Source organism: Drosophila mauritiana, chromosome 3R (assembly GCF_004382145.1).
Source record: "Drosophila mauritiana strain mau12 chromosome 3R, ASM438214v1, whole genome shotgun sequence".
In the NCBI taxonomy this organism is placed as follows: domain Eukaryota; kingdom Metazoa; phylum Arthropoda; class Insecta; order Diptera; family Drosophilidae; genus Drosophila; species Drosophila mauritiana.
In genome coordinates, this window is record NC_046670.1 from 1,880,946 (window position 1) to 1,906,194 (window position 25,249).

A 25,249-nucleotide genomic window follows, 5' to 3' on the forward strand; every position below is an offset into this window, starting at 1 on the left:
TAAGGGCGACTCCACCGGCGGCAACGTTGGTGGCATTATTTTGTTGCAGTTGCTGCGCATAAATATTGCACACTTAATTGCACGTTTCGAAACTTTGTCGCTATTTTCTTGTCCCTGTTGGATGCTGAGTATGGGGCTGGTCCCCTATCGCGTTGGCACTATCCCTTATTGCACAGAGAAAGAAACTATTGGGATTGTTTTCAATATATTTTCATATGTAATTACGATAGACCAATCTTTGATTACTTAAGGGAAGGAAAGAAGGAGAATACAAACAATGTAGGTGGACTCTTTTAAAATGTTTCAAAAAGTGGTTTGTTGAATTTCCTTGAATGGTGACCCATGGGATCTGGACTGACCAAAATTTGAGGTCAATATAAATTCTGAAAAATGGGGGTGACAGTGTAGGCGGTTTTTAGACGTTAGTGCCGAATTCAAAATCTTAACTTTCGTAGATGAATGGACAGACCAACATATACAGATCGGCGTATTATCCTAATTAAGAATATATATACTTTAAATTATATACTTTTTAACGAATCTAGAACTCGACGAGTAAAAAGAATATATATGTATCGTTAAGTTGAAAAAAGACTGGAAAGGATGTTGGCATTTGACGTAAGTATATATTAACGAGAAGGTGTTTACCGACTAATAATTTGACGTAAGTATATATTAACGAGAAGGTGTTTACCGACTAAGAATCAAACACAATGAATCAATTACTTCACGTTCTGTACCTAGGACAGCTGTATAATGTAGTTGTATTTTGACCCAAAAAAAAACCAAATGATTAATTGCCAAAAGACTATTGTACATCAGGTTAAATCACTATGTTTAAAAATATGGAAATACATTTTACAAGCGGGCAAGGCTATATCGACTGATAGTGATAATGAATATATGTATATACATTGCAAACTTGTGACTGAAAGCAGTTAATCTTCCCAAAATTCATGGAAGTCAAATGCAAAAAATTCGAATAACCAAATAAATTAGTTTTGTATGAAAAGTATGCTTTAATTGAATGTGTTTATGATTGTCCGGTGATGGATCCCCCGTAAGTACAGGTCGAAAAAGGCCGAGGAGGCTTAAGCACGCGGCTTAATTAGGCAGCAACATTCGTTGAGTGGTTTTTATGCCTGTCAGCAGAACCCAGGATGTTGGCCACCAAAAGTATGGAACTATGAATACTGAGCCACGTCATTAACACTAATTATTTGCATAACACTTCGCAGATGCTATTTCTCTGTCCAGTATACTGCTATTCGGCCACTGCTCTGTGACAGAGAGGAACCACGCCCTTTCATTTGTCCATCATTTTGGCTCAGTTTGTCAGGGCTTTTGGGGCACAGATTTTCATTAATAACTTTGCTGACAATCTCAACAAGTTACCAAACTTTCGGAAGCACTTCGCCCAGCACTTGTCAATCAATTGTCAACAAAAAAATCGTACAGCACGCTGGCGGGCTCATAAAAATATGCAAAAGTAACGGACAGAACTTTACGTTGCACGATTTGTGTGACAGTTGGCCAAGTAGAAGAATGCGGGCGCTCCCGGCCGATTAGGCCGGATATTCTTCAGGGCACTTGTTGTGCATCTAAGCCGGCAGGTGAAGGTGTGCTGGGGTTGGGCGGAGGGTGAGCCAAGGGCAACACTTGCCACTAAAAGTAATTTCATGCCAGCGTCGACTTTCATCAGGCAATTTCGCAGCATATTTTGGATAGTTCCCGCCACACCGCCGCACCTAACCACCTCCGAAAAACATCTTCCCTTAGCCTTTGGCTCGGTATTCCATTTCCTGTTTGCTGCATCCCCCAGCACCCAGCACGGACTTGACTTGGTGCACGTTTGCGGTGCGAGGAGGAGCTGTCTCCTTTTTCTGTTTGGAGATTGTTTTGCAAATTGCAAATTGCTACTGCAAAATGCCTGTGGCTCTTTCGGGCCAGGATCGTAGTTATTTTGCCTTAATTTCTCCTTAATTAACACTCCAAATTTTGCTGGCAGGGTTGCATTCATATTAGTGCGGCCGACGGCAACTTAGTGACGAAAGGCACAGTGGTCTATGTACAGCACACATTAAAGAAATATGTACGATTAACCTTTCAGATTTTAATTCTTAGGTACTGTAATACGGTACTTTAGTATTTGTTTTTCAAAATAAGAAAGCTTATTAAAAATTTAATTTCCGTTGTACTAAGAACAGATACCCATACCCTAGTGACCCTTTAAAGCAAAGCTTCTTAGCTTAATGGAGCTTAAGCTATCCATTTTCGATTATTTCTCCCATTTAAAGTGCGTCCATTGAAGCTTTCGTCGTACATAGCTCCAGTTTCATGATTCCATCAAAGATATTCCTTTGTGAGTCAGCAATCTTAAACTAAGGACGTACTCACTTTCATTCGCGGACAGGGCCACAGGACGACGGTCTTATTGAAATCGAGGGCCAGTTGCTCAGCCAGCTGATGACAGTGACCCGAGAAGCTGCGGGCGTCGTTCCAATGATTTTCCCCGGTCTCGCCGGATGAATGGGATTCCTCCTCGCCCGCTGGAAACTGTTTTGCTTTGGAGTCCTGATGATGATGACGATGTGGCTCCTGCTCCTGCTTTGAATGCAGCCGATGTTGCTGACGTGGCTGGCTGGGCGTGCCAGTGTCCATATTGGAATTTTGGTCCACGTCCACGTGGCTGTCTACCATAATGCCCGCATTTAAAGTCTTTATAACGCTCGTGTACTTGGGCAGCTCGAGTAATTTAATGAAGCCGCTTAAGTCTGGGCGCCGTCGTCGACATCGTTGTTTTCATCATCGGACAGGAAAAAGAAAGAGAAACATTTTATGTGGCGTATAAAAAGGCTGTGAATTATTTAGCTTTTCTGCCAGTGTATATGAGTATGTGCTTAAGCAGTGTAGTTACTGTAACTGCTGATGCTGGCATCCAAGCAAAATCTGTTTGCAACGGCAGCAGTTATAGCTTCTCGTCGCTAGCCAGTGATGCCAGTATCAGATCCATCTAAAATAAAACGAGTGAGAAGAAACAACACTCATGGCAAATAAGAACTGGAATATTTTAAACAAATATATTTATTTAAGCCTTAAGTATCAATACCGACATGTTATTTGCTTTGTGGTTGGACAGACATGCAGATGCCATGGAAAATGTTGAAAGGAGAAAGTACCATTGCTCTTTTTGCTTATTAAGAGGTCTAGTTCGGTATATGTACACCAGTTTATTGGCAATAAAATGCTGGTTTTAATTTGATCGAAATCGGACTAATACACCAGCCAGCAGTTGATATATTAAATTCGTTGTATTCCGTGAGTGTTATAAGCCGGTATACCGAAATTCCTTCTATATGTGTATATAATTAATGCAAGGCACTATAAACTTCAACTCGTCGAGGCCATTTGGCTTTCTTGTTAAAAAGCGTCTACAAAATAGCTAAAACAACATCGCATCCTGCTGTGTGCCGAGCTCTTCAAGTGGTCTTCTGTGGATTCTCAGCATGGTCTGCTTGCCAAGTATCCAGAAAGTGGACAGGGTTATGAACGCCAGTGATTTACATGCCTTTGAACCTGAGATTCTGCACTGGGAACAAACTTCGGGAGTTTCTACTAAGTGGCAACTAAAAATCCTTGGGGATTCCGAAACCCATAAAGTCGTGCTCATAAGGAGAGTTTTTCTAACCGAGCCTTGCTACTTTTTGAGACATTTTCTTGGGATATACTGCAAACATTTTTCCCGATTTATGTTTGCACACCTGATAACCTATGACGCGTTTTAGATTGTATTATCTGCACTTAAGCATGTCCTTCCGTGATGTTAGTGACGGCCTATACTTTTTCACCTTTGACCAAAATCAAAACCAAACTCTTTAGAATTTAAAACAGCAAAGGGTATAGAACGAAAGGATGACCCTGTGGCAGATGAAGAGGTATAGGAATATGATATAGTGGTCAGATCGGAATCCAACTAAACACCACCTCCAATACAAAGAAGAATTTTAGGTAGCGATGAAGTGAAGAATAAATAAATAAGGGTCGCTTTACTGCTGTACTTCGTTGCAAACTTCTGATACAATTTTATAACAAGAGAGGGCGAGTTCCCCGACTATCAGGTACTCATTACTCGCTAGTGGAAGTGCTAGCGAGAAATTCCAAATTTTTTTTTTGGCATATAGATAGAAATTGGGAAATCACACGGACGGACAAAAGGACAAATCGACTCGTCCATTGATCCTGATCACTTTATATGACCGAAAACGCCTTTTCTACCTGTTGCATAATTTTATATCTAATATATTTTTTTATAATACGATTAACGGGTACACGAATAATAGCAACAAAACCCATTTAAATGCGTTTGGACAAAGATCGCTTTAAGCTGAAACTGAATCCAGACCCTCGATGGCACTTCCATTGAAAAGTTTGCTGCGTCCGGCTATTGGCCCAATTATATAAGTTTTTATTCCTTTTCAGTTATTTTCAGAGTAAACACGAGCGTCGACACATGGCCAACTTTGTCGCTCACTTATTTGGCGCCAAAGTTTTGGCCGACTTCAGCAATTTCGCTGTTGTTCAGAGGGCGAGCAGATCAAGATTGATATATTTAATTTGGGGGGTGCCTCGAAGGTGTCATAAATAACAGGTTAAACTTGGTTGCTCCCACAGCCGTCTGAATTTATTTAAGTGCCCGCAACGAAATTCAATTTGCAAACCAAACTGACGTAACGATTCCATTCCGTACAACTAAATTCCATTTGCCGCAATTTAACCTGACTGTCTTGCTGCGCTGCAGGTTTTTATGTTTTGCAAAATATTGAAATGGATTCTAGTTGCATGCGGCTCCCTTCTGCCCCAGTTGCAATTTATGTCCGAAGAAATGTCTGCGAGTTTATTTGCTGACCATCGTTGGCAACGGCACAAAAGCGGCCGCAGCGATCCATATACTCTCTTTACCTCCGGACGAAATGAAAAGGGGAGTTTTCCCAGGAAAATAGTTGCGTAACCCACTACATATATGTATATTATATAAAGAGCTCACAAAAGGTGTGGATTGATTGGTTACTTCACATGTTGCTGTTGTGCAACGCAAGCAAATGGACAGACATCCTGCTGCATTTGCCGTTCGCCATGTTGTCCACTTATTCTGCAATTTATATCCCTGCAGAGACAGCTGCTGATCCTAGCTGCTTCTTTATGGTTTCGAAACTAACACAAGTCTTAACATGGTCTTAAAAAATGAATAGCTCTGGACCGGAAATTGTAAGCTGTCAGCAGCAGGGAAAACATCCCTCTGATGCGAGTGACCGACCAGAAAAACTTAGAGTAGGGAAAAAGGACGCATAATTAAAGTTATAACTTCTGCTGGAAAATGTCGGGAAGCTGGATGGGGACCTTCGTTCAAACTAAAGAAAAGTCAAAGGCAGGACGTGCTTGAATTAGTTTAAATTTGCTTGCGAAATGAGGGTTACTTATGTGGGCGGAAAAGGCAGAGTTAGAGCGAAAAGAAATCAAGGCGTAATGCATGCAAATTGAGTTCTCAGAGGTCGGAGCCCCTCGTCTTCTAAAAAAGACTGCTAATGCTAAGGCATCCCGCCTGCAGAGACTTCAATCTGAAGATTAGGCTGGAGAGTCAGATAACTTTAACTTCAATTAATGCGCTTGATTTGAACCGCCCCATCCGTTGGCACTATGTTTCCTGCCAGCAAACATTTAGCCCCAGCAAACAGACGGCCAATTCATCTTCATAAAGTGCCACCTTCAGCCTACGACTCATGTGGAAATCTTCGAGCAGGAGCGGAAAACAGAGGGAAACTTGGGCATCGGGCGCACACAAATCATCGATAAAACACGATGTCTAAATGCATGTCGGCAAGGATTTTCAGGGCTGGGGCAACAAACAAGGCAAACAAGGATGCTTGGCCTGGTCCTGATGGGTTTGTTTTTCGGCTTGTGTGTACTCACCCACATCACGTAGAAAATCGACGGTGACATTAAATAAATGCAGTTGGAAAAAGTCGAGGAAATTCTGAAAGCCCTGTTGCACATGCGTCAAATCAACGTGCAGCGAAGCAGGTATCAACACGCCCACTCGTTGAGTCTGATGTTGCACTTGCTGCTGCTGTCGCTTTTGCTGCGGGGGATTAATGCGCTGTTGCTGCTGCTGCAGTGGTTTCTGCTGGATTGCGGGCTGTTGCATTTGACGTTTGTGGCGGCCAGCTTCACGCGCATTACGCGGACTTTTTGTTTGTGTAGCTGTCGGCCAAATTGACTTGCTGCCAAGTGTTGTTGCTGCCGCTGTCGCTGGCACTGGCCGCGTAGCCGCATCTGCGTTTGTTGCAAAGGCTCTGGCTGGCTTGGCCGCTCGCAGGACGAGTACATCCGAGCGGAGGGGTCTTTCTGAGTGGAAGTGGGAGGACGAGGACGAGGACGAGGACAAGGAGCTGGAGCTGGAGGCGGAGGCGAAGGTGGGACTCAAACCGAAGGATAATGAGGCTGCGCTGGGAGAATTGAGGAAGAAGAAGGCTGTCAACAGCGGAAATAATTTAGCAATTTGACAGGTTGTTAACTTCATTTATGTTGCGTATTTTGTTTGGTGTCCTGATGCTGCTGCTGTAGTGATTGCTCTTGCTGTCGATTGTTGCGGTTCTCAGTGGTATTTCTGTTGCCGTTGCCGTTGACCGTTGCCCACTGCCAAGCTGAGTGGGCCCTTTTCAGTTCCACGCCCTGGCCCAATTACATTTTGTGGGGCCTGCGGATGACGTTGTTGCAGCAGCATTTGTTGTTATTACAACATTGATTGTTGATGTTAACGAACTTTGACACAGCCTTTTTCGAATTTGGCATAATTGTGTTTCTATTGCTTGCCATTTACAGTGCCTTCCTGCAAGAAAAGGGAGAGACAAAAGAATGTAATTTATCATTTAAAATTTGTTGAGCAAAGTTTGCAAACGGCTGAATGTAGTAATAAGAAAAGTAATAAGCCTGTTAATCACGAAGACATTTATCAATTTTGGAAAATTACCCAACACTTTTGGGGTCTTCATTTCTGGCACTGTTGCAGAGAGTTTATTAATATGCCAGATGTTGGCAACGCAGTAAAATAGATATTTACAATTTATATATATTTCTAATGAGTTTTAACAGCCGAGACGATTATAGTATTTCTATCTCTACGCCAACAAACTGTTCAAATTGTCCCGTGATCCCACTAGAGTATTAGGAGGTATCAGATAGTCGGGGATCTCGACTATAGCATTCTCTGTTTCTTAAACAAGGATTTACTGATAACCAAGGACCTACGGCAGCATAGAAACTGTAGCCTCGGGAAATCTAGCTTTCTTAGCCTGACTGCCCGGAAAGTTGTGGTACAACTACGAAAACGATGATACAAAGTCAAAGCTTATTACTTAATCGAGCAATCAAGAAACTATAAAAAATGGTAGTATCCAGTTTCCAAAAGCATCAAATTCCACAAAGGCTCTGCACGGACTGAGCGTAGCAGATTTCCATATAACGGTTACACTTTGGGTGCCCATCGTCACTAAGTGGACTGCCGTCCGAAGTTACAAGGAGAAATCGGAAATGACAACCTGGGCATACCTAAGGGCTGAATTTTTTGCTTTTTCAGTCGTTATAAAAATGGAAGAGTCAACGAATTGATTTGCCAAAATAAACATTTCGTAGGCTTACATATCGAATTTCCCGTACTCCCTCCCCTAGTTGGGCTTTCTTTGCATTGTTTACTTTATTTGATAAGGCATTCCACCCACATAAATATAACCTCCACCTTGGAGCAATTTAAAGCATAAGGCCATGCTCTATTTATTTCTTCCGGTTCAGCCCCCGCAAATTTGACGGTTGATTACCTGCGTGACGCATTGGTGCGGTAATATTTTCATTCATCAACATGACATTGTAAACTTTCACTTATGTATGTATGTATTAAAATCTGCTTTGTGGCCGCGTCCTGTAGGCTCTAAGCATTGTCATCCGATTGCCCGGAAATGATTGATTCGCCTGTTTTGTTGTCGTTAGGCGTAATTAAATAATCTACCCGGAAATCTGTAAGATTGCGATTCAACTCAAAAAGCCTCAAAATACCAGTGTAAATAATACGATTGGTGTTGGATTATTCCAATGGAGCTTCAAAACGGCACCGATGCACACATGTTGGTAACTGAAAGCTTTTCCTAATGATGGATGGTGTTTGTATATTAAATGTATTCTATATTAAATGTATTTTACATGTGGAGATAGAGAGAGTAAACTATATACTCAGACATACAAACACCGAGTCCGAGCGCATTAGTGCAAATCCGACCGCAAAATTCAACATATTAAAATAAATTAAAAATATAATAAAATAAGCCCAATACTTTTTAAACTCCAGTACGAGTAATAGATGCGACCACTATGGCATGTGCTATGCTTTTCTATGGTATGTGACATCTTGTCGTAGTTTTACGAAGATACTGATTTCTTTCAACGCTGCTCATCAAGGGCTCGTTGCGTGGGCTCTTCTTTTCACAGTCATGGGACTTCTTGGGGATGTTGAACGAAGACTTAAATACCGTATATTTCACGAATTGGCTGTTCACGCTCATAACAAAAGTGTACATCCTGTTTCGGTTTCCCAATTGGCGGAGGCAAAACGGCGGATTATTGCTGCCGAGAAAGAACCCGAATTGAAGACCATGGAACACATTCAAAAGAACCTCTTGGATATCTGTGACTTGATCAAAGAAAACCCTTGCGATCTCAGGAGGGCCGAGACCTGTCCCTCTTGGAGGCCAGGGTGTTACAACCGTCCGACGTCACATTGTCCCCCTTGGATACCGGGATGCAATGTTCCCATCCCGCCAAAAAAGTGTTGGTTCAAGCCAGGCCAGCGTTGTCCACACCCTTTAGGAGCTTATTGCCATGGAGGTGGTTGGTGTAAGCCAGGCAGCAAGTGCCCCGGTGACCCATTACCAGAGGAAAAACCAGAGTCACCACAAACGGAGGGAAATTCAGATCAATTAGCAGAGAGTCTAAAAACAACTTATCCGATAACAACGTCTCCCAGAACAACTACAACAACAACAACAACTACTACAACAACACCAACTACAACAACACCAACCACAACGACACCAACTACAACTACAACAACGCCAACTACAACGACACCAACTACAACAACAACAACAACAACAACAACAACAACACCAACTACAACAACACCAACCACAACGACACCAACTACAACAACAACAACTACAACAACGCCAACTACAACAACACCAACTACAACAACAACAACTACAACAACAACAACTACCACTACAACAACACCAACTACAACAACAACAACTACAACAACACCAACTACAACAACGACAACTACAACAACACCAACTACAACAACGCCAACTACAACAACACCAACTACAACGACACCAACTACAACAACACCAACAACTACAACAACACCAACTACAACAACCACAACTTATACAATAACAACGTTTTCTAGAACATCAACAATTCCGACTTCGATAAGCCTAAGTACAACTTTACCATCAGCAAAAACATTTACTACATCTTCAATAAGTCTAACATCTTCAATCACAACATCTTCCCCGAAAAAAGATATACCAAGCACATCAATGTCAACTCTGAGTTCACATTTTTCTTCGCCAATTCATGCAAGTTCTTCAACTTCTTCTGGGCTAGGCGTATGCGGAAGGCCGGGGGCTCCAGGTGGACCAAATGGTCCAGGAGGTCCCATGGGTCCAGGTGGCCCTGGTGGTCCAGGTGGCCCTGGTGGTCCAGATGGACCTGGTGGTCCAGGGGGACCCGGCATGCCTTGGGGTCCCGGAGGACCTGGAGGACCCGGTGGTCCAAATGGACCTGGAGGCCCTGGTGGTCCCGGAGGACCTGGAGGTCCTGGTGGTCCAGGAGGACCTTGCGGTCCGGGATGTGAAAAGGCGAGAAGGACAACTCGGAAGCGAAAATGTTGCTCAAGAGCTAAGCATAGGACCCCAAACCATACACATCAACCCAATGGAGACCCCATCACCTTACCAATTGGTCCACCTGAAATAAAACAGCTTAGAATGCGGCCAATAGAGGCGGATAAATTATTTCCAAATGATAAATTTAAAATATCGATTATAAGCCCAAGTAATTTCCCAATGTTCAGAAGTCAATCCAAAAAAAATTGCATTGTCGCACATATTCTGAACTCTTTCAATGAAGAAGAAAATAAAAAGAGTGGATAGCATTCGTAAAAGACTATTATATTGTAGTTAGATTGATTGCATTGTAAGCTGATTATTCTTTGGTGACGTCTCCGATTTTTGATATTCGGGGAGTATAAACATAAGAACGGAACAGAATGGTGTGCACCACTATATCATATAGTTGCCAAATGAATATTTGATAAAAAGCTTCCTCATCGCTTTTGACCATATAAGAACATTTCATTGCTGTACATAATTTCGATGTACATAATTAAATGTATATCATGAAGTAGAATTGGGCTTTCCTTTCTTAACTAACTAACTAACCTCTTTAGTGAATAAACAACAACTTCAATAAAGAGTGTCTTTAAACTTGCATAAAGCATTAAAATATACATTTATCCCAGGCGCTTACAAGCAAATTGATTTGTTGACCTTTCAAACTTTTTTAAAGGAAACTTCAGTGGAATTCAACTGTAGTAGAACCCTTTTAACGAAACGAGCGCCGGACGAAAGTTAAAAAATTGCTTTTAATTTTAAAGATTGTATAAGTAATAAAGCTGCAAGCTTGTAGAGGACAACCCCCGTACTGAAAGTGGGTGGGAAAGCTTTGAGGGACAAGAATGGGGGAAAAGCGTAAATAATAAACAACAACAGCAGCAGTAATAAACAACATTTATGGCACAACGGTGGTTCTGCGTTTATATAAATAAATATATTAAGAACTTTAAGGATGCATGCTATAAAGTGGACCGATGAGTTGGGTGTGTAAAACGAGCTTTAATTCTGAATCGAAGTGGATAGATCTTCTGTGACGGCGATTTTTTTCTCCATCGCACGCTTCATTAGTTCCAGATACTCTCATCTCATCTTTCCGATGTTTACGTTTATGTGTGTTATTATGCCTGTGCGGTGGGCATATTGATTTCAGTTAGAAGTTTGCAAAGCAGTGAAAAAGACATACATATGCCGCCATAAAAAGTGTTTATATTCTTAACCAGTATCAACAGCTGCGTCAATCCGTTTCTATGGTCTTAGTTTAGATATCAGTATCTCAAAAGTTGTATTTCTATTGAAGGTTGTGAATGTCGGAACGGCTCGGATTGGAATACTATATTATGCAGCTGCCACTAAAACCAATGTATGAAATAGAACTGTGTCTTCTATGTTTTCGATCATAAGGGAATGGCTAAGTTAACGCTAACGCTTCCCTTCTTTCGCGACGCGAGAGATATATAATTAGGGTAGACCCACATACAGACTTCTTGAGCGTGGGTTTGCGTATGGGTTATTTTTGGTTGGCGGCTTTTGTCGTCGATGGAGCAGACAGATACTCAATGTTGTATACTTCCCGCTTATTTACATACATATAAGCCCATACCAAACGGCAGTTAGAGCTGTATCTGTGTGTGGCTGCCTGTGTACATATCTGGAGCATCCTTAATACGCACATATATACATAAATATGTATTTATATGCATAGGGTCGTGACTTGAGGTCGTAGTTCAGCGCTAGAGTCGTCGAAGTCGTCTCCGCCAAACTAACAATGTGCAGAGTGTATTGGGGGAGGAGAAGTGTAGCAGGGAGAGGAGGGAGGGCACTTAGGACCAACACTCGGAGGCACACACGCATTCATCAAAAGGACCTTTGGTGTCTGGGCTGTGTGTTTCACTTACTTATCATATTCTCAGGGATATGAACATACATATTCTGTTTGGTCTACACTGAGAATCGACAAACATCATAGGCCCACAGGGTTATTTAAGAAAAATGTATTCTGCAGCCCTTAACAGGTAATGGAATTCCCTTGGTAATCATATTGCCTTTTATACCCGTTACCCAAAAAGTACAAGGGTATACTAGATTCGTTGAAAAGTATGTAACGGGTCTTGTTCGCTATCACTGGTCATATTCGCCCGTCTGTCTGTCCGACCATATTAGCTCAGAGATCTCAGGAGCTATGAAAGCTGGAACATTCAAACTAGGCCAGCATTCGATAGACATAGACGCCATAGACACCGCCCAAAACTGACGCCCAGACTTTAGGAAACTTTTAAAATTTTCTGTTTGCTTATTTCTATCGATATGATAAAAGAATTTTAAAATTTCTCTTTCGCACTTTTCGGTATCTGATAGTCGGGGAACTCGACTATAGCGTTCTCTCTTGTTAATTTAGCTTTAAATTTTTTAGCACTTGGCACGTGTTTTTTGGTCATTAAAAACCAGTTTAAAAATTAAAAGATTCACGTCTTGTAAATGTATATTTATTTAATTTGCTTTAAATGTTAACACAACAAATTTTAAATACTGTGTACTTAAAACGAAAACGAAAAAGAAAGCTAGCTTCGGCAAGTCGAAGCTTATATACCCTCGAAGTAATTGTATATTATATATAATTAATCCGAACAATAACTATTTGTTAGCAAATACTATAAACGTTTTTTTTTGGGTTGTCCTATAGCATTATTAGGTTGCAAAATTCTGAAATCAATACTATACCGTCCGCCGGATATAAGAAAAGTGAGCACTTTCAGGTTGCGCTATTAAACAGTCTTGAAGAGCATTTTCTCCTGTATTTCATCTCCTTTGCACCTTCACCTCCGAGGTAACGGGTATCTGTTAGTCGAGATACGAACTACAGAGTTCCCCCTCTCGTTTTTAAGTTCCATGCGGCGCAACTTACATAAGAGTCCACCCGGAGGGATCCGCGGATCCAACTTCTGTGCGCCGCTCACGAATCCTGATTTAGCTGTCGCATGGGCTCGCTTTTTCGTTGGTTCTCCATTTTTTCTGTACCGCCGGCAGTCATTCAAGTCTGCCTTCACGGACAACGGGTTGCGGGAAAGGGGGCGGCTTGAGCTGGGCGTGTGACACATGTAACGCTTGCAGCGTCGCGCAAAAATGTGCGACATTAGGGCTCTTTTACCTCCCACCAGGCGATTTTGCAATTCATTTTTTTTCGTGTGTATTCCTTTGTGGTCTTTTTCACTTGGTTAGATAAGAATACTTTGCTTTATTCGAAAAAGGAGATACAAAAAATGTTACCAAAATCTGTTTTTCCTTTTTTCGATTGTTTTGAACACTTTTCTAAGCGTATTCTTTTTAGATAAAATGCGTGTATTCTGAAATGATAATATTTTCTTCAGCAGCTCAACAATGCGTTTTTCTGTATCATCCCATTTCAATACGAAATATCTATTCCCCTATTAAGCCATAGTATGTCTGCTATAGCATATACCAAATACCATACCAAATATTTTAGATATTTTTTCCCGCGCACACTCTTTGTCTGTCTAAGGAAGAAAAGTGTTGTCTTTGAGTTTCTTTTAAGGAAGACATCGTAATTAACGAACATTTAATGACTTCAGGTACGTAATTCTTCATTTCATTGAGTTAACTAATAGTCACAGCTCTTCATTACACTACATTTTTAGGATAGATATCGTGCGCGAGAGAGTTGGAAGGCAATCGTAATAATTGAAGTAATATAACTTATAAAATAATTAATTATTCTCGTTTCAGCTGTTGGTCGTGTGTGTGAGTGGGAAATCCTTTGTGTGGGCCATTTTCCTTCTCTGTCGCTTGTTTGTGCAAAAATTAGTCGCGGCGCAAAGCAAAAACAACCTTGGGGGCGTCTGCAGAAAGTTCGCTACACGAACGAATGTCGCTTCGCATTTGAGCCGGAAAAGTTGATTTCCCTGCTTTCTATCGTTGTTATTTTTGTTGTTATCTTTGAGTGCCATAATTGTAGGCAACAGGAAAAGTTTTCATGTTGGTCGGTTAGTGCTATTTTTTGCCAATATCGTAGCTTTTGTTGTTGATTGCCTAAATGTCAATTGACATTAATGAGTATTGTTCCCATAACCTTGGCCTAAATCAATTGCCAGCACGTGGATAGTGTTGTCAAGTTATAATATTATTTTGACAGCTCGTGAACATATATGTGTGGCGAGGAGGAGCCTCCCTGGCCAACTCTTAAGGAAGGGAGTGCGATCTGCCTTCACACCTTGCTCATGGAAGTCATACGTACCATAAGGGTAAGGTCCAAGGGTAACTGCATGAAGTCAAATCTCCGCCAGCTCCGATCACCAGGGACAGGAACAGAGGTGAGAGAACTTTTAACGAAACTTTGGCGATCGAGCGGTAATATTACTACTCCAGGTGGCACCTACTCAAGTGAAAATCGACCCATCCTGGCGAGGTGTTGGAAGGCTTGGCTGCCTCGGCACAGAATGCAATAAGCAAAAACGAGAGAGCACCAACAACTTGGGAGCTTTCCTAAGCAAGGACTCCTGTGCCACAACACCTAGGCTTGCCCAGACTTGCTGAGCTGATTGAGGGATAGGATACGCCAAAGCGGAAAGGGGACGCATTCGGCGGAAAACAAAACCAGAGGAGACGAAGGCCGATAACGCAGCTTTTATGCGCTGATAAGCTGGCGAAAATCGGTCCGGTCCTGGATCAGCGAATACTCCAAACCAACGTCGAGGAGGTGCTGCACATTAACGTCCAGATGAAAGCAATGGTCTCAAAGTTTAAATTCCAGAGAATTTGTTGACTGTTGTCATTCACGCCCACACATTTAAAAAGTGTTCATATATTCTTTATTTTTTTAGTCTTATAAAAAATGTACCGTCTACTTGGTTTAGTAAGGGGCATCTAATAGTCGGGAAACTCTACTATAGCGTTCTCTCTTGTTAAATTTAATAACGGAATTTTATAGTTTTAAGGGTGCTGTATGGTAAATCTGATATTTACATCCTTCCTTCACTTCACTTACCCTCCAAAATGTCCTATATATTTTCATCATGGTTAAGCACAAACAAACAAAGAAAACAAGGGAGAACGCTATAGTCGAGTTTCCCGACTATCAGACACCCGTTACTCAGCTATTATCCCATTGTTTGGGGATATCGATAAATAGGAAATAAAATGAGAAATAAAAAAAGAAAAAAGCCAGTCGATAGAAATTTACAAGACTTATAAAAATGTGAAAAAATATCAACACATTTATCAAAAGTGTGGGCGTGGCAGTTTTGTGCAGTTTGTTGGCGTTAGAGTGGGCGTGGCAAAATGGGTCAACAAACTTGTCTGCGTCTTATCTCTAGAATCTGTACGCTGAATCTCAACCTTCTAGCTTTTATAGTTCCTGAGATCTCGATGTTCTTACGGACAGACGGACGGATATGGCTAAATCGACTCGGCTATTGGTCCCGATCAAGAATATATATACTTTATATAGTCGATGCCGCTTCCTTCTGCCTGTTACATACTTGTTAACGAATTTAGTTAGCCTTTATTCACCGAGTAACGGATATAAAAAGATTTTTACCGCTACCACTTAACGGTTTGATTGCAATTCATTCTTCCCCACATTCGTATGTATGTATGTATATGCTAAGTGTGTTTCTAAAAATTTCCCCGAGGGGCTTCACGTATTAGAATTAAAGAGAATCAACGTTAAAAGCTATTTGTATTTTGACGAAAATGGCAAAAACGCTTCTCGCTTCCAAACATTTTTATTCGCTTTTTTATTTTGTTTTGGTGCTTCTCGCTGATTTTGCTCCTTCTATATTGAGTATATTTCACATCCCCCTTTTGCTGGCTTATCTAAGTCACCAACTTGTGGAAACAGACAACAGAGAGTCCTGCACTTAAGGTGAGCAAAGGCAATAAAAGAGGAAAATCAGTTGGATTCGTTATTCGAGTCGCTTTTACATTTCCACGAATCGACATGTTCATGCCATAATAAATTAAATGAAACTTCGTTTCGAGACCTGGTCCAATTAAACCACATCAAATAAATGTAATCTTCTAGCAAATGTGCAGCTTTAAAGAATAATGTGATTATATTAGTCTTTGGTATGAGGGTTACTGAATAAGTTTAAACATAGGTAAAAGGTTTAAACGTGCCCCAATTCTTACAATGCTAATTGATTTAATAGACTACAAAAAAATATTCTGAGCAATACGATTAATCTCCAGAAAGTGCAGCTTGGATCCGCTAGAAACTCTGATTGGTAAGGGACGATATCATTTAGATATGAACAAACTTTTGATCAGCTAAAAAGGAGTTCTGATCTGAAAGTATGGTTGTAAAGGATTTTGAAGCTCAGATTAGCAAGAGAGAACGAAATGGTAATTTTTCTAGTATTTCCATAGAAATTGGGCAAAAATTAATATAATGAGAAAAAACTTAAAACCTAAAATAACTTGTTTGGATTAAGGCCTTCATACGGACAGATGAACATGCCCAGGTCAACTTGGCTAGTCCTGGTCGAGAATATATTTATTATACATGTTCGGAAACGCTTCCTTCTACCTGATAGAAGGATATGAGAAAATATAAGAAAATGAAAACAGAGGCCAAGGGAACTAAACCTCCATCTCTTGGCCAGACTGTGCCCTCATCAACTATCCTAGCTCTAAACACAATAATCCCGCCTTCAACTTTCCTGTTCCTTATCATTGTGCTTAAAAGTTGGTTAAATCTGAGCTTGGTCCTAAGCTTCCACTTTTTTCGAATGTACTGGAGAGAAGGTGGAGTCTTAAATGCATTGGAGTCGAAGGAGATGTGATTTGGAATGATCCTTACCATATTATCCATGTGCGTAAAGCTGTTGCTTTCCGGTATATAACCGTTTTAAGTAGGTTGTCCGCAAAGGATGATTGGCAGTTCTATGAGGATTCAACATAGCTGGTTATACGTGGTCCAAAGATAATAAATCTGATAACCTTCTTACTACAGAACAAAACGACTCTATTAGAGTTTTGCTTGTCATATCGCCGTCGCATATCATCCTGAAAATGCGTTCCTCTCTACGGTAACACCACTTGCTCAACTCAAAGAATGTTACCATCCTATTTTGAAGATGACTATCGACACAGTTACAGTGTTAGGAGAAAACCCTGAGAAGTCAACTAAACGGGTACTGGGAAACTTATAAGTTGGGCAATGACTAGAACACAAAATATTGGACGAGTGCCTGATAATTTATGCAGCCAAAATTGTTTGTTTGTCTGTGGAGCGTGGTCTGTGCATAAATTTCCAGCGGATAGAGCAGAGGCCCCTTTTCCTTCCTCCGAAAACAGTTTGCTATTTCATTTGGGCTCCGCAAAATTTTCTCGCATTCCCACTAGCTGTCGGAAAATGTAATTATGCGCACGCAACAAATTGTTTTTCCTTCTTCAGCTGTTTCCCAATTTCTTCGTTTTTTTGCGCTTCTTGTCTCTTTTCCATCTGCTAAAATTTTTCCCTTTTTTCCGTTTTTCCGTTGTCTTATTGCAATTTTGCGTTTTTCCGCCAATCTAATCATCATTTTTTGTGTGAGAACGCAACCCTTTTCGGTAGGGTTTCCTAAGCCGTTTTAAATGCATTGTGCTCTGCGTTGAATTCCTCTTTTTTTAGATATTGTTATGTGTGACGCGGAGGTTTCTTCGCCTCCGCCCTCCGTCAATTGGGCTAATTGAATTTTCATTTGAGCTGAACACTGGATTACTTTCCCTCTGGCTCCTTATTTCTTCATCACTCCGTTCGCTTTTCTCAATTTACTGGCCAGGAACTTCTCCGGTTTTCTTCAGAAATGGCTTACTGCGACAATCTGGCTGTCAACTAATTTCATTTAGCTGGCTTGCGTGTGCGTTTGAGTCCTGGCTGTGGGCCATTACATGCGGATAATGCCACTAGGACATATGGGGCAGTTCTCGGTCATGTTTTGAGGTCTTCTGGGCGTGTGCAAATGTTCAGGGATTTTATAAAATAGAGAAAGTATCTTGGTGCCAGAGTAATTGGCGTACATTGCATAACGTCTTGCAGTTTTGAAGCTGACCTTAAGAAATTGTTATCTTTGGGAGAATTTGATGCCAAGAACTTTTAAAAACTAAAACTAAAAACGCATAGCCCCATATAAACACAAATATGTTCATACTTTTCGTTGAAATGCTCTGATTTTTAAATTGTTTGCTGTATTCAACAACAATTCATTATGAGTAAAAAAGTAGAGAAATATGCTGATATTTTCTTTAAGTTGTTAGGTCAGTTGCTGTTGCCATGAAACACCCGCCTCGTCGTCTAATTGACGACGTTAAGTAATGTTTGTTGAGAACCTGCTAAAAGAAAACAGCGCCGGGTAAACCCGAAATGTTTGCCTCTGTAGTTTGCAGTCGCCGCTGCCAACTCATTTAGGCCACGTCCAGCTGGCTCATTTGCATCCTGAATGGAAATGGGAAAACTGTCGCACATTTCCGGGCTACGTGTGAAAACTTTAATTCCGGCGCAAGGCATAATCACGTGAAATGCGATTTAATGAATTAATTTGAGGGCGACATTGACAAATTACAGGCGATTATAAATGGTCAAGAGCGTGTGGTTTATGTGTCTGAGGGATAAGATTGCGGCCGGATAACAACGCCAAGTGTTTTCCCAGTGGCGGGTTCCAATTTGGCAAATGCTTTTTTGGGGGAAATCAGCTCGCTCTTGCATGGCAACTGGCCAAGTGGAAGGGCTGGGAAATGAGAAGATACTTACGGATACACAGGGACTAGGCGGATTCCGAGATACTCCACCGACCAAGTGTGTGACACGTTTATGACTTTAAGTCCACGGCATCAGAAGGAGCAGGAGCTCAGGAGGACCCCCTCGCTTCCAACTCGTATATCATAAGCCGACGCCCTGTTAATATTCCTCTACTCAACATGTCTAATATTTTTAATGAGTTCATTGAACCCGCGTGCGTGACTTTAATTATGCGGCGAATGGTTTATGGTTGTGATATGGTTGGCCTAATTTAAGCAAAGTTGGCAACTAGTTCGGTTTGTGATTATCAGTGTGCCAGCTGTATACTTTATAAGAGCGTATTGTTTAGAGGGTTCAAAGTGATAAGTGAAGTAAGAGTGTAGGACCCCTTGTTCCCAAGCCCATCGGTTGTTCTTATTTTGCCGTTAAATAACTTTAGTCAGTGATGACCTCGCCTTTCCCATTCGCATCCCCCACATATCACTTTCAAGTTGGCCCGCCTAAGCCAACCCGACTAGGAAATCCCTTTTCGGCACTTCGCAGGCCAAAGTGCTACGGTCTCTAGCCAGACAAGTTTCCCATTTAACCCTCTCACTCTCGGCTAGCAGGCATTCTGGGTCTCCCCTTGTCAGCCAAAAATGAATTTTCGCCAGCTAGAAAGGGGGCGAAAAACAAACAAAGGAAAAGTGATTTTGGGAAGGGCCCATCCCACTAAAGACTGATTCTGGTTCTAGCCCACGGCTTGGGGAAAGTAAACACTTTGGCTTCGTGCTTTCCCTGATCCTATCCAGCTCCTTTGCATCGCTCCCAATCTTGGCAACTGCAATTTTGATTAGGTGAAAGTTTGGAATTACAACCAACGACAAGTATTGTTTATTTGCTTTGATTTGCAGAGCAGCAGCGTAAGCATGACAACTGGGGCCATCTGCTAATTAGGCGCATTTAATGTCATTGTCGGCAGCAAGTCCTTTCCTCTCCGCCGACTCAAAAGGTTTGTCCTGGAAATAGCTGACCACAGTTGGCGGGCAGGCTAACAAGCCTGCCTTTACCCAGCTATGTACGGAGGTGGCCAAGTTAATAGGGCCATTCATGGCCTTACCAAAATCGCTTCTATGTTGTGGCTTTTATCCTTGCAGGCACTATAATAAGGTTAAAGTTAAGATCTATGGTTTTTGAGCTGTACAGCACAGATGAGGAAGTAATCAGTTCAGTTAAACTGTTTCATATTTGATTTATAAATACACCTTTTGCATAACAAGTTCTATTGCACTTTCCCCAGCTGTATATACTTATGTACAATTAGATGGCAGCTGGATGCCAGGCACCTGGCGAGACTGCATAATTCACAGACGGGACTCCATTAATTTATTCTTTGCTTTTACACTAATTTCGCTGAAGGTTGGGAATTGCTCCAGGTTGGAACGAGAAAATTACAGGACGGCGCCTTCTGGCCATTGGCAGTCATAATAATTATCAGTGCTCATTTAATCAAAGTATGGTCACAGCTAATATTCTGGAATTGAAGTTATTAGTCGGCTGGTGCATAGTATATTTGAGCAATGATTTTATAGATTTTTTAAATGTATGGAAAATTAAATTGGACTGTTTCCAGAGCAAACAGAAGGTTTTATTAAAAAGACCAAATATTTTCGTTTAATTTGAAAACATAACCATCCATCAAGGCCAGACCAATGCATTTTCAATGAAAGCGGTTCCCGGACATAATTAACATTTGAATGCATATTTGACTTAATTACGGCAATTGAATTCAGTGAAATTTAAATGCATAATGGATTAACTTTTCGCTCATCAATTGTGCACAACTATACACACATACTATATATATACATACACATGCCACAGGCAGTGAGGTTCAGTGCAGTTCCGTTCATTTATTTTCATCAGTGAATCATCACTCAGTATTCACCTCGAGCGCTTAATCACTGTTTACTTTATATGAAAACTAGCGATGATTTTAACATTGGCATATCCTAAGACAAACCATCACAAAAACAACACTAAACAAGATAGAATGATATAGTCCAGTTTCCCGACTATCAGATACCCGTTACTCAGCCAGTGTGAATTGATATCGATAGATATTGGGAAATAAAAAAAATTTAAAAATTGTTTAAAAGTGTAGGCGAGAATGTTTTGAGCGTTTTATAGATGAAAGGAGGGGCGTGGTCACACTGTTTTTGGTATACAGATAAAAGAAAACCAAGAAAAATCTAAACATTTTTCAAGTGTGGGCGTGGCAGTTTTGGGCGTAGCAAATGGTTTTTTGGAAAATCGATGGAAATTTACAAGACTAATATAACAATATAAAAATATTCAAACAATGTTCAAAAATCTATGTCTCTGGAAACTGTATGCTTAATCTCTAGCTTTTATAGTTCCTGAGATCTCTACGTTCATGCGGACAGACGGACATGGCTAGATCGACTTGGCTATTCATAATGATCAAGAATATACATACTTTATATGGTCGGAAACGATTTCTCCTTCCTGTTTCATACTTTTCAGTGAATCTAGTATACCCTTTAACGCTACGAGTAACGGGTATAAAGAGCGCAAAACGTCAATTATTATCACCGCTGTTCATGCACTTTTTAACTGGCAAAAACTCGCTCAATTTATCAAAGCAATTCAATCACTAAGCTCCCACTAATTTTGTAGGAGATAAAAGTTTCCTTTACGGTTTCATAGCCTTTCAATAATCAATCAATAATAAACGTACTTCATCAATATTTTATCATTAAGAGTTTTTTTTTGTTTAATTTGACTAAATTTGCATAATACTTAAATTCAAGCTTACAAATATCCTGTTTCGAAGTCTCTGGGGTCTTGTCCTACGGACTTAGGGCTAGCTCTTTTCAGACCATTTGTCCAACTATCCTTAAAATAAATAAAAAAAGTGTAACAAAGAAAAACGAAGAAAAATTTAGCAATAAGCGAAATAAAAAAAGCTTTTTTCCGAAGGTACTATTAGCGGATTAAGCTGTATTTATTTGTGGCATAAATGGCATTCTTTATCATTACCCATAACAAATCCTAAGTAAATGGGTATATCGGATGAGGAAGTGGCTGAGCTGCAGCCACAGACACTAGTCTTTTGACTGTTGCTGTGGAAATTTCGCATACTTTTCAGTTCGCCCTAAAGGGTTCTGTGCAAGTGGGCGTGGCAAGGCATTAAATCATATTTGACATGATAAATTAGCACTGGTACCGAGGAAAAACAACGAGTGCCGACAAACAAGTTTGCCTCCCGAAATGAAAGCACAAAGAAACAGAGATGGCTCTGTCCTCGAATTTATATCGTTTATGCAACCCTACGCATTTCCGATTCCCAGTTTTAAAAATTACTACATTTGAATTTGAAGCATATTTTGATTTGTTCTGCCTGCTTACAGTTATCTCAGTTTTCCGCTCTTCTTCTGCTGATGCTTTCACATCCACATCCCTCTTTTCCCGTTTTCCCATTTCAATCCCATAGCATGCCTTAATATGGTATTAAAACAGATTGCAGTGCAAAGTCCTGAGTGCGGGACCAACCAAACAAATGTGCCTGGCAGTACAGTGCGTGCCAGCGAATTAGGTGCAGTTTGGTGTTGAATACGAAACGTATATGTTATATCAGCAAACTGTTTTCGATTTTTTCCCGCTCTGTGACTGGAAAAGTCAACATTTTAGTAAAACGAAACTAGGATCCAAAGCCCATACAAAACCCTTAACAGCAGATGGGTTAAAATATGAAAGTTGAAGAAAATATCCCATGCAGTAGATGGACTTCTAAGAGAATGACAATAAAATATCTACATTTATGTACGTGCGTGTAGGCTAATCAACTGGTTATCAATTCATTTATTGTTGGTTCATAACGCCCACAAACCGCTTCAAACTTGTTGGAATATAATACAAATGGTAAATGACGTATAAAGTATACATATACAGCATACAATATGCTTTACAAAAACTAAAAACAAACATGGCGACCGATTGTTGTGCGTGACACTCAGTTCCTCTTTGACAGTTTTTTCTTCTTCTTCCGCCACAAAAAGGTGAGTTTGTTAACCTTTTCGTAGTACCGTTGCAATAATGATCTCCATCGTTGTGTATAATAATTACAATAGCGTGTTTAAATAAAACTAGTTCCTCACATCATGCCAAGGCATTAATCATTAATAATATATTTTAAACTAACTTACTAAAACTATTAATAATCGACTTAAAAATCCACCAAAATATGTCAATTTTCGTCACTGTTTTTAACTGTAGGACCTCGGGATCTTGTTGCATACTTTGGGAAGCAAATATGCGAAATTTGTAATCCAAGCCACAAGGCGGAAGTTGTAAGGACTGTGAGCACAAACGTCGCACTTGGCTTTTTAACAGCCTCTCGTAAAGCGCTCAAACTTTAGGACCCCACAGAAATTCCTCAAAACAAACTGTCCTTCCCAAGAACTTTTTGTCTCGGATAGGCCTTGTGTACATACTTATAGCTAAGTATTTGTGTATATGCTCGGATTTATGTCGCGTATGCGACAACTTGCTAAGTTTGAAAACAAGTAGACAGCACGCAGGCGGCACTACATTCAACGGCAGCTTAGGTTTTCCTAAGAACTTGGGCGAACTTGAGAAGAGCCACAGGGCGAAATTAGAATGAATTTGCACCAAGTTGTTGTCCTTGCGAAATGTTGCCGGGCTAATAGATAATGCTTAACTGATTTGTGAAAGGAATTCCTCCAAGGCATTATTTCAAAGGAAATGTGGTTCGCGGTTTCTTAAAGGTTATTAAATAGCTAGAAACAATTCAAGCATATGTAAGCATAGTTTATGATGTCCTGTCCAGGTTTTAATTTCATTTTAGGACTTTCCCATTCACAGGCACTAGCATTCTTTACTAACTGCCAAGTGACGTGGAAATTTCAGACATTTTGTCCTCAGAAAGATTACACTCTGTTGTCACAAGTCTCTGGCCAAGGTTTGTCCTTTTGGAAAAAAGTTTATCGAACTAATCAGGCCCGAGGAAATCACATTTGTTATTTCTAACAAATGTGTCTGCCTGACTTTTGTGTGACTTTGACGCTTCAATTTGCGCTCGTAGCCTGGCTTTATCGATTTTTTATTTTTTCATATTTGTCACAGAGCAGCAAACGCTTTACAAACGCGAGTACATGGACATCGAGGATGCTGAAGAACATCACCACAGTCAGATGCCTTTGAAGAGTAGGTGAGTTTTGTCTGCTAATGAATAATTAAATAATAAATATTTCCTTGTTATATGCACGATCATCTTTTACTCATTTACATGTCCACATAAACTTGGTTTATCATACACTGTTTAAACAAGAAGTGAAACTTTAAATTTAACACATAAAATATATGGTGTATACCGAACTAAACAGAGTTCGGGATATCGACGTTCATACGGACAGACGGACATACGGACATGGCCAGATCGATCGGCTATTGATCTTGATAAAGAATATACATTTTATGTGGTCGGAAAAGGTGTTCTTCTTCTTTTACTTTACGAGTTACGGGAATAAAAACAAGTGACAAATGACAAAAAATTCTGTTTTTTAAGAAGTCCTAGAATTAATGTTTTTTAAATTAATTTGATTTAATTAATCAAAATGGCACCACGAGCCTAAAATAATGGAGCTGATACAAATTCATTGCTAAGATATCTTCTATTAATTGGGAAGTGATAGTTTCTGTTTATAAACAAATTAAAAGCGCGCAGTTTTACCGAATCGTGTTTTAGATAGCCGTCAGAAATTGAGCTATTTATAACGGTTTTGCCGCCAAAAACGCTTTTACCAATAATTGTTAGAAACGTAAAAAACTTAAATGACGTTTGTGTGTTTTGGTATATACTACATTTCATTCCATTCTTTATGAGTTTTATTCCTTTGTGTAAATTTAGAAGTGACCTTGGCACAGTCTTCTGATACGTTTCGTCACTACCTGGACTGCCGTCCACAGAGATTTGTAAACGCAATGAACCCTTGACTCTGGATATAAGATAAAAGTCAAACAAGAACCCTTTCTGCGGCGTTAGGCATATATGTATGTATGTACGTAAGCTGGAAGCCTACAATTTCAAAGTATACTCACCAACATTGCCCAAATGTACGGAAGTGCCTATGCTTGGCCTAGACGCCTCGTTCGTCTTACTGTAACTCTAAGCCGCTTTGATGACTGTCGACAACCGAAAAGCCTTGTCTGGCCGGAGATTGTTCTGTTTCAGGTCCTTAGCCCGACTGCGAGAAAAGCGCACTTCGCCCGAACGCACACACACGCACTTTAAGAGAGCGGAAAATGACTTCAACCGGGGCAATTAAAGCGCTTCGACCACTTGACTTCCTGCGCTTTGGTAATTTTAAGCTACTAGGCTCGTATATCCCTGGCTGTCGCGAGGTTCACTGAAAAATTTAAGCGATTTTTCACTTTTCCGGCAAATTTAATGAACGCCTTCACTGCGCCGAACACAAATATT

At 40.5% G+C, this 25,249-nt stretch overlaps 2 protein-coding genes and 1 long non-coding RNA gene across 3 annotated transcripts in view; 2 read left to right on the plus strand and 1 right to left on the minus strand.

Annotated features, from left to right (window-relative positions):
• Positions 1–25,249, minus strand: part of LOC117144335 — a 62,109-nt gene that overhangs the window by 29,367 nt on the left and 7,493 nt on the right. The window contains exons 2-3 of the mRNA XM_033309448.1: positions 5,968–6,886; positions 2,398–2,774 (exon numbers count right to left, since the gene is read on the minus strand). Coding sequence (XP_033165339.1) covers positions 2,398–2,774; positions 5,968–6,577 — 987 coding nt within the window. The 5' untranslated portion in view covers positions 6,578–6,886. The remainder of the gene's footprint in view (positions 1–2,397; positions 2,775–5,967; positions 6,887–25,249) is intronic.
• On the plus strand, positions 8,404–10,268 carry LOC117145031 (mucin-2). The gene is made up of 2 exons (XM_033310534.1): positions 8,404–8,443; positions 8,506–10,268. Exons 1-2 carry the CDS (start codon positions 8,419–8,421, stop codon positions 10,266–10,268), a joined length of 1,788 nt encoding a protein of 595 aa, XP_033166425.1. The 5' UTR covers positions 8,404–8,418.
• Positions 13,361–14,769, plus strand: LOC117144337. The gene is made up of 4 exons (XR_004459635.1): positions 13,361–13,597; positions 13,664–13,699; positions 13,752–14,335; positions 14,391–14,769. It is a non-coding gene; the product is annotated as an uncharacterized LOC117144337 (long non-coding RNA).